General features: G+C 35.7%; 2 protein-coding genes across 14 annotated transcripts in view; one reads left to right on the top strand and one right to left on the bottom strand.

The window, feature by feature from the left end:
• LOC121878544 (pyruvate dehydrogenase phosphatase regulatory subunit, mitochondrial-like) overlaps positions 1–10,585 on the bottom strand; it is a 103,276-nt gene that overhangs the window by 63,875 nt on the left and 28,816 nt on the right. For 4 of the 12 annotated variants that reach the window (XM_042384844.1, XM_042384834.1, XM_042384836.1 and 1 more), the window contains exon 2: positions 2,976–3,204. The exons of 1 other annotated variant lie outside the window; for it this stretch is intronic. In XM_042384844.1, the coding sequence (XP_042240778.1) occupies positions 2,976–3,164 (189 nt within the window). In that variant the 5' untranslated portion in view covers positions 3,165–3,204. Of the gene's footprint in view, positions 1–2,975; positions 3,205–5,072; positions 5,185–10,585 lie in introns of all 12 variants that reach the window. 7 more of the 12 variants (XM_042384835.1, XM_042384837.1, XM_042384838.1 and 4 more) reach the window with 3 other exon arrangements.
• Positions 3,602–10,585, top strand: part of LOC121878546 (kynurenine/alpha-aminoadipate aminotransferase, mitochondrial-like) — a 27,655-nt gene continuing 20,671 nt past the window's right edge. The window contains exons 1-4 of one of the 2 annotated variants that reach the window (XM_042384848.1): positions 3,602–3,965; positions 4,433–4,508; positions 5,095–5,162; positions 7,194–7,353. In XM_042384848.1, coding sequence (XP_042240782.1) covers positions 4,504–4,508; positions 5,095–5,162; positions 7,194–7,353 — 233 coding nt within the window. In that variant the 5' untranslated portion in view covers positions 3,602–3,965; positions 4,433–4,503. The remainder of the gene's footprint in view (positions 3,966–4,432; positions 4,509–5,094; positions 5,163–7,193; positions 7,354–10,585) is intronic. The other variant, XM_042384849.1, reaches the window with a different exon arrangement.

The following is a 10,585-nucleotide window of genomic DNA, read 5'->3' on the forward strand; positions in this document are numbered from 1 at the left end:
TGTCTGACATACACAGCAACAGGAATGTCTGGAGAAGATTTTAATGAATATTCTTATCAGTAATGAAAAATATGAGACAGTGGAGCTGCAATAATTTGAGGATTAGGTCTCAGAAGACATCATGAATTATCAATTGCAAATTATAGTTAAACTGATTTAAATGGAAATAATTATTTTGGTTGACAAAAATACCCATAAACTGTTCCAAAACTGCTTTAATAAACAATAAACACTGTATTCAAAGCAAAAAAAAATACAATAACCCATAGATATTGCAAAAAAAATAACTGCATTACATAAACAGCTCCTTCCTTTCACATAATCATCTTGTGGGTTAAGCCAATACATCATTGAGACAGGCAGGTATTGGGCTGGTTATGACCACAGTATGTAAACAAAACATTGGGAATTTAATACTGTACCACACAATAACTCATCTGTGGTTGTGCATTTATTTATTTTTATTTTTGGTGAAAACTGATAACTGTATTTGCCGGCATATAAGATGCACCACTGCATAAGATGCACCCTTAATTTACAAGGATTTTTTTTTTTTTTAGTAAGTTTTGTCATACAATTATTGAAAGTGATTTTAAAGAGGTTTTGTAGGGGAAAACATGATTTTGTGCATGTAAATACAATATACAGTAGTACCCCGCTTAACGCGGTCAATAAAACCCACAGGGTACCGTGTTAAGTGAAAACCGAGCTAAGTGAACAACAGAACATATGGGATTAATTCCAATAGAAACTGGCCCGATCCCCAAACTCCACTTTTTCCAACACAATACCTATGTTCTAGTAAAAATAACATCTTAATTTTATGATGGTACATGCACACAATTAATACTTAAGAGAAATAGAGAAATACAGTCGCCAAGTTAATGTCCATTCAAATAATGGACTCAACTCCCTCCCCCTCTTCTCACACTACACTGCTGGCTCTTCCCTCTCTGAGAAATTTTGGGGGGAAAACCACTAAATTTTAATAAATAATACCTCAAACTAAAGTTAGGATAATACAATTGACATTGCTGGATTCATTGTAAGACCAGGAATATTTTGAATACAAATGTTATATATTTTGCACAAAAAATAACATATTTACTCAGAGTAAATATTATATCTAAAATTTGTATGTCTAATGCAAAATCTATGATGTTTATATTCAAAATGATCATCAAATTGTAAGAATTCCAGCAATGTAAATTATATTCTGGCCGGGTAATTTGTATGAATTTTATGAGCTAAAACAAATATCTTCAGTTAATAATAAAAAAAAATATTCTTCACGACACTATCTGTCTATCAAAGTACCCCACCTTGCCTCCCCCCCTCTTCCAACCTCGCCAGATGGTCAGTCGGTCCCTCCCTCCCCCCCACCCCCCACCAACCCTCCCTACCAGAGAAATGTGTGGGAGAAACCAGAATATTTACCTTTTTAGTAATAAATAATACCTTAGACTAAAGTTAGGATAATATAATTGACATTGCTGGATTCCTTGCAAGACCAGGAGTATTTTGAATATAAATGTCATATATTTTGCACAAAACAAAACATATTTACTCAGAGTAAACAAAATACTTACAGTAGATCTAAAATTTGTATGTCTAATGCAAAATCTATGATGTTTATATTCAAAATGATCATCAAATTGTAAGAAGTCCAGCAATGTAAATTATATTCTGGCCTGGAAATTTGTATGAATTTTATGAGATAAAACAAATATCTTCAATAATTAAACAAAATATACTTACCGAAATACTATCTGTCAATCAAAATACCCCACCTCCCCCCTCTTCCCACCTGCTCCCTGGGTCCCTCCCTCCCTCCCTATCCCTCACCCCCACCTTCCCCCCCTACCAGAGAAATGATTGGGTTATAACAGCATATTTACATTTTTAGTAATAAATAATACCTCAGACTAAAGTTAGGATAATATAATTGACATTGCTGGATTCCTTGCAAGACCAGGAATATTTTGAATATACACTTCAATTATTTTGCACAAAAGATAATATATTTGCTCTGAGTAAACAAAATACTTGCATTAGATCTAAAATTTGTATGTCTAATGCAAAATCTATGATGCTTATATTCAAAATGATCATCAAATTGTAAGAATTCCAGCAATGTAAATTATATTCTGGCCGGATAATTTGTATGAATTTTATGAGCTAAATAAAAAAATTATACTTCACCCGCGTATATGAGTAGATGCACCGCGTTAAGTGGGAATTCTGGTTCTGGCAGGGTACTGTGTAAATGTAGAAATACGTAAAGTGAAACCGCGTAAAGCGAGGGTTCACTGTATATGTAATGTTTTTTGGGGGCAAAGGGTGGCTGGGGGAAAGTAACTCCCGTATTTTATCTATTTCTTATAGGGAAAATTGATCAGCTTAATGTTGTTTCGTATAACGCTGCATTTTCAAGAACGTAAGCCTGATGTTAAGCGAGAACTTACTATACTACCACTGGCAGTACTGTTGCCTTCACTATATTCTTCCCCACACAATACCACCCAACACTCCCAAGTCTGCTCAGGTGTATCATTACTTTTCTGACTTTAACCCCTTCACTACGGGATGCCACTTTTAATATTTATTTGGCTAACGGCGGATAATTTTATTCAGCTCAAAGGCAACACCAAACATAAGGTGCTAACACCAAAATTACCATCATATCAAGTTTATCATTATCATCACTAAAGATCAGTAGCAAGTTTAAACACAGTCCTATACATGTATTATAAAACTGATAACTTTAATATCTTTTGCATGTGTATTAACTTATTGGATGAATGAGGAATCTTGTGAGTTTGGAACCTAACCCCTATTTTTCATAGGCCCTTGATATGATTCTACATGGGTTCCATTTGCACTGTGTTTTTCAAAAACATAACTCTTGTGTAAATTGAGGGCCAACTGTACTTTATCCCAAACACAGTATCTCAAAAAAATATATTGTACTGTACTTGTGCCTCCAATGGTAAGGTGGCAAAAGATCTTGTGCTGGATGACAAATTTGTTTTAAATCTGTATTCTTGTCTGCATACAGAGTATTTTGGTCTGGGATGCGAAGTAACAAACACTTTCCAAGCTGCCTGCTCTTGAAGTGTCCTGCTGACTACAGCTGCACCAGCATGTGCACATTGTCGAAACATCTTGGCTCTTGAAAGATGCAAGTCAATTGTCAGTTAATTCCTGAAAATAAGGTCATATAAGTATACCAACAGACTTACTCTTTTTCAGTTCTGACTTAGTACTGCTGCATCACACATATACAGTACAATATACAGGTTTAGTAACATCCATTATCAAGTGAAATCTAATGCATTAAATTCATTATACTAACCATAATCATCCATCATCACCCTTCTATGGAAAATAATTTTTCATACATTAACCCTTTACATAAAGCTGCAAATATCTTGTCAATCACCCCAAAATCCCTCACCCAAAAAATAAAATAAATAAATAAACAAATAAAATTTTGTCTTTCAAATATATAAAATGATTTAGAGGCTATACGCACTATTATAAGATTAACTTGTATTATACTGTAAAAGCGGATCTACATTGTGATGATGTTCCAGGGTAGTGGTCATATCCATTAACTCTACATAAATTATTATTGTATTAATATTGAAAATAATAGGTAGCCCTGGAGAATTTTTACAATTTCAATCTGGCCCTCTGACCTTGAAAAATTCCTCACAACAACTCGAGATTATATAAGACAGCAACAATTGTTTGGCCAAAATAAGGACAAGATATTCAAGATGGCAAACTCATATCATAAAGTGCAAGCCTCAAGTGGTTGAGGACACTCACAAGATCAGTTGCAGCAGTACCCTCCACTACATCATACGTTATCAGCAAGGCTTGTCTGCTTATAGACAACTCAAGTTTTACTGCAGATTCCCAGTCAAGTTCATAGCTACATTTTTCAGAAGAGACTCAGTGTAAGTTGATATTCATGCTATTCAGCGAGTTTTGTTTCAATTGTGAAGAATGTTCATTGCACTATCCTTTGATAATCTGCACCCAAGCCGTCATTACGTGCAGGTTTCTAATTATGGTCGAGCTTGAGAGTTTTTCTAGTGTGTCTATGTGTGTGAACTTAACTCAACTATGTGGGTAGAGTATATCCTTATATTGTACAGGTAATGAATCTTCATTTACAAAGACCAGTCAGGGTTATTTCTTGTTAGACTTGTAACTCCACCACCCAGTAGAAAAGTTTGGCCAACCTCACAAATTACATGTACCATCTTGCATCACAACATCAATAGTCGACCAAGCTGGAGTTGGTCTACCGGGATATTTACCTACACTGTAGCATACATTAACCTAAACTAACCTATAGCATAAATATCCCAATAGATGCATACTATAGTAGTAGCATCCAATAACTACTACTGTATTACAGGTCCAACATTCTCAATCACCCCCTTCGTCTTGAGTTGAAAGTTGACAGAGGAGTACTGTAACTTGATTTAAATGAAGTAAGTGAAAATACCTACTGAGTGATTATAAACATGTGAACATAAATGAAATGAACCTAACTGTAAAAAGACAGTATCATACATGCCATCATATTTATGGAGCGAATCAGTGAGGAGTGACTATTAATCCTCCTTTTACACATCTTTTCCTATGATCGGTGTGATGTAATGAATTAGTGACTAGTACACCAATTACCCAAGGTTCATCCATTCATCCATTTATTATTCCCCTCTTTCCCTCCCCCATTCCCTCTCTCTCAGCTCAGAGCGAGGGAGGTCTGGGCGCCTAACTGCACCCCCACCCCCCCACCTTCTCGATCCTCCTCCTAACCTCGCTTCCACCTCTGCTCTTCCCTTCTCTTTAAGTTAAGAAAGAAGGTGAGTGTAGTATATAGGAAAGAAGGAATAAAGCAGTATGCTGTAACAGTTAAATTAAGTGTAATTAAGCCAACTTTGATATTCGTATTATTATCACAAACAACAAATTGATAATGATGAAGTACCCCTATACAGTACAATACTACCACTCATCAGGAAATACCCAATGTTCATTTATTTACCTACCTTGATATATTTCTACTTGCAGGATGGCTTACTCGAGGTTCCTCAATGATATTGGCAAGAGATCCGAAGGGTCTTCCATTAGGAAGCTTTGTGAGTAGACAGGTTGAAATTGCTAAAAAATATATTGATAGCTGGATAAATTAATGGAGGAGTTGAAGGAGAGAATGAAAGATATTGAGAACCGAGTAGAGTGATAGATGAACTGAATAAACTGGCACAAGAGCTGAAGGATATTGACATACAGTAAAATGATAGTTATACAAATGAATTGACAAGCTGTAAGACAGAGTGACAGATAGAAGTACAGTAGTACAGTATATGTGTTCATACATAGAGTGGTAAACAGCAACATTTATTTGGGAATATTTCAACAATATCTTTTGTCATCACCAGACCTAAAACATAAAATAAAATAAAAAGCATCAATATTAAAAACAATTATGAAAAATTGCAAATTGTAGCAGAAACCTCTGCTGCTACTCTTTGTGATATTGCTCTTTAATTTTAAACATACTGCATTAATCTCTAGCAATTAATAATTCAATATGTTAAAATGTTTTCATAAGGCATTTATTGTACACAATGCTGTAAATAATGTTATTTGTCATATTGGGTGTTTTAACATTGATGGTATTGTATCTTATATCATGTTTTAGGTCTGATGATGACAAGAGATATTGTCAAAAAAATACCAAATAAATATGCTGGTGCTTATCCAATTATCCAAATGGTTATTATTCATCCTACGTATACCCCCTTACAAAAGTGTCAATTACATTATTATATATACATATATCACTCCAGATACTTTACTCTTGAACTATACACTGTGACAGAGGACTTTGTACTAAAAGAGTTAAATAACATCCCAGCTGATCTATATGCATACATGAGCCACAGGTTTCATTCTGTTCTTTTGTCATATTGATTGGGCAGATGAGTGGGAGGAGCATCAGAAACAACTGTAAACAAATGGACAGCGAATCTTAACCTCTAAGTTGCAAAGAAAACACTAAAGATATACAGTACAGGGAAAATATTTAAAAAATTTTAATGCCACAGTGGGCATAAAATAAATATCTATTCAATTATTCACTTCAATACTGTATACTGTATCAGCTTCTTCGGAGACCTCTAATACAAGTGCTCCTTATTTAATTTTAACTAACACTTTATTTGTGAATAAACTAGATGACTTCATAATCTTTGCTGCTAAAATTACAGTTCACAGGAACAAGCAGATGAATATTTTATATATTTGACATATATCAATAACTATCCTATTTTGCTTTTTTAAAACCTTTTTAAAACTTTTAATACACGGACTGAATCTTTAGAGCAGCCATTTTTGTTGCTGTTAACACTGGTCACGAGTAGTTCCTGCCTTACTTCCCCAACTTTGTTACAGTGCATCAGCGAAAGCGAACCCTAGTCCGAGTTTGCCTTCGAGCAGGTAAAGTTAGACTAGTAAAGACCAGCAAAATTGTGTAGCAAGTGAACGCTGCAATACCGGTTTGCACCTAGTGCGAGTGGTAAAATTGCCACATGAAAATGTGGCTATACAGTAGTCTACAGTAAACACATGCCAAACCAAGTGTCAGGATTAAGACAGTGCTATCCTTATAATAATGTCAGCACACGCCAACAATAGAATCATGGCAGCTAGCACTGGTACCAGAAAAAAACATATACAGCTCCTCCCCGACTTTCGACAGGGTTAGGGACCCAAATCCAGGTCGTAAGTCGAAATGGTCTTAAGTCAAAAATGCTTAATTAATACAGGTACCTAGAAAATCTAAAATGGGTGTTTCTTTTTCTTCTCAGCATCAAAACTCTCACTTTTAAGCTTGCTAGCCATTTAAAAGTGAATTACAAAAAAAAATTTTCTCTGTGTACTGACGTTGGGACTCAAAAATACGTAATTTGACGAAAATTTTGGTACGACTGAAGCAGGTCGTAAGTGCGAGTGGTCGTAAGTCGAGTAGGTCGTAAGTTGGGGAGGAGCTATATATCTTTACAATTAACTTTAGTTAATATAGTGTAATATAATTGTAAATAAAACCTTCCTAGTCCCATCATAAATGACATGAGATTTAAGAGTTGTGTGTGCGTGGTTAACAGATGATATGGAAATGAACGACATGATAAGTCTCGGGGCAGGAAAGCCCAACCCAGCCACTTTCCCACTATTGAGTGGGAGCCTGAAGATGCCTGGAGAAGAACAGCTCACCCTTACTCCAGCCCTCTTGAACTTCGCCCTCCAGTACAGTAAGACTGACGGGTAGGTTTCATCACCATATTCTCTCCTGTCTCCTCCTATTATAGTCCTCAATAAACATGGGAACAGTATATCCATAATTATAGCACATCAAATATTTATAAAATTCAATAGAGTATATATATATATATATATATATATATATATATATATATATATATAATATATATATATATACAGTTGGTCCTCACATTAAGCGGTCCCGCATTCCGCGTTTCACCGTTAACGCGGTGCCTTGCCAGAACCTAACATTCTTACATTCCGCGGTCGCGAACGCCATTACGCGGAGAGCGGCTGGCAAGCCGCGCCATTTTTGGATCCAAACCTCCCGCCATCCGCCATGTTGTGTAAGAGGCGCGAAAATGGTGCGCACAAGGCCGCCCAGTCATCAAAACATTACCGAGTTCTTTACCCGCCACCCACCACAACCGGCCCAAGTCAGTGATAGTGATAATTATGGTGAGGATATGGACTTATATGGACTTTGAGGGGTTTAACAAAGAGGCCCTGCAAGCCTCTGTGGTGGATAGTGATACAATTGATACCAGTGATACAGGTGAGGGCCAATAATCTGCCCTCTGCCTCGGAACCAACCCCCCATCCCCGTGTGCCCAGCCATCTTTTCTACTAATGTAAGTGTTAAAAAACCTAATATTATTGATATTTCTCTTAATTATTAATTGTGTGTGCATGCCATCATAAAGTTAAGATAATATTTTTACTACAACATAGTTGTGTGTCGTCAAAAAGTGGAGTTTGGGGATCGGCCTGGACTCCATTTCAATTAATCCCATATGTTATGTTATTCACTTTACGCGTTCCTCACTTTCCGCGGGACCCTCCAGGTTACATTAACCGCGTAATGTGAGGACCAACTGTATATATATATATATATATATATATATATATATATATATATATATATATATATATATATATATATATATATATATATATATATATATATATATATATATATACACCTAGACCCCAACTTACGACTATGTGGACTTACGCATTTTCTATACCGAAACGTTTCCAGTTAATGTAGTCTCCATGTATAATTAGAAAATTATGGGGGCCCCATGTGCATTCAGCTGACTACATTAAAGGTTAAGTGCTCAGTCACACTGTATCCATTCCTTATTATTTATTACTTTCACTGTACTGTATCCATTCATCATTCATCATTACTTTTACTGTACTGTATTTCATTGTAGATTTTTATTAGTAAAAAGACCTATGCTCGGACTTACGACCTGGATTTGGGTCCCTAACCCCGTCGTAAGTCGGGGTTTAGCTGTTTATATATGTATGTATATATATATATATATATATATATATATAGTAGTACCCCGCTTAACGCCGTCAATAAAACCCACAGGGTACCGTGTTAAGTGAAAACCGAGCTAAGTTAACAACAGAACATATGGGATTAATTCCAATAGAAACTGGCCCGATCCCCAAACTCCACTTTTTCCGACACAATACCTGTTCTAGTAAAAATAATATCTTAATTTTATGATGGTACATGCACACAATTAATACTTAAGAAAAAAGAGAAATACAGTCAGCCAAGTTAATGTCCATTCAAATAATGGACTCAACTCCCTCCCCCTCTTCTCACACTACACTGCTGGCTCTTCCCTCTCTGAGAAATTTTTGGGGAAAACCACTAAATTTTAATAAATAATACCTCAAACTAAAGTTAGGATAATAATTGACATTGCTGGATTCCTTGTAAGACCAGGAATATTTTGAATATAAATGTCATATATTTTGCACAAAAAGATAACATATTTACTCAGAGTAAACATTATATCTAAAATTTGTATGTCTAATGCAAAATCTATGATGTTTATATTCAAAATGATCATCAAATTGTAAGAATTCCAGCAATGTAAATTATATTCTGGCCGGATAATTTGTATGATTTTTATGAGCTAAATAAAAAATTATACTTCACCCGTGTAAAGGGGTACACCCACCGCGGAATGTGAGCATCCTGGGTTCTGGCAGGGCACCTGTAAACGTGGAAACGCGGAATGTGGGACTGCGTAAAGTGAGGGTTGACTGTATACCAGTAAACACAATTTCAACGTACGCTAAAATTAAAGGCTGCTTAAGAAGGGCCGATGCAAAAACAAAGCCTCCGCGACCAGGGCTCTGCCGTATCAGCTAGACGGTACATGTGTTTTTCGAATTGTCTTCAGTTAAAAAACTGTTGCATCACAAATGAATTAGGATAGAATATTATTGTAATACAACAGTTTTTTAACTGAAAACCATTCGAAAAGCGATTACGGTAAAATCTTTTGAACTACGAAAGAAAGCGAAAGTCATTGTTTTCGTCATGATTTTATCCCACTTTCCACTGTAATACGTACGTCATTTCAGCAAAAATATTAAATTTCCATATTCTTAGAAATAAATAGTAGTTTTGCTGAAACGCAATGTATTTCAATGTAAATTAGGATAAACTATATGAAAACAAATGACTTTACCTAACCTTCCGATGCTAAAGATATGCTACTCGTTTTTTTAATAATTTTCGGTTAAAATACTGTTATATTAGTGATATTCTATTCATACTGTGCTTGATATAATACATTCACGGAAATGTAATATTTTGCTGAAATGACGTACGTATTACAGTGGAAAGTGGGATAAAATCGTGACGAAAGCAATGACTTTCACTTTCTTTCGTTCAAAAGGTGTTACCGTAATCGCTTTTCGAATGGTTTTCAGTTAAAAAACTGTTGTATTACAATAATATTCCCTCCTAATTGACTTGAATAAATACTTGAATGGAAATATACAATATTTTTGTTGAAACTACCCATGTTTCAGTATAAAGTGTCGTGATAATAAATGGTAAACAATTTGCCTTCGGCACTCGGTGTTTCAGGCACGGTGAGCCTCAGTTTATAGGAAGTAGAGTGTTTTTACTGAAGGTTTTGTTGTTCCAAAACCCTCAAAAACTTGGGTCGACCTACAAACAAGGAATATCATAAATTAACGATTTTTTGGTCAAAAAATCAGGGTCGACCTACAATGCTGATGTCAACACAAGCGTGGTTACAGCGAGATTGACTGAGTGAGGGAGTGCGGGGTGGCTTGATGCGTGTGTGTGTGTGTGTGTGGGGTGGCGGGCGGTGTGCGGTGCCGCCCGTGATTTGAATGGCGCGCAATTTGAATGTACTTCAATTACTTCAATGTACAGAATATTCCTCTG

Source organism: Homarus americanus, unplaced genomic scaffold (genome assembly GCF_018991925.1).
Source record: "Homarus americanus isolate GMGI-L3 unplaced genomic scaffold, GMGI_Hamer_2.0 scaffold41027, whole genome shotgun sequence".
NCBI lineage: Eukaryota > Metazoa > Arthropoda > Malacostraca > Decapoda > Nephropidae > Homarus > Homarus americanus.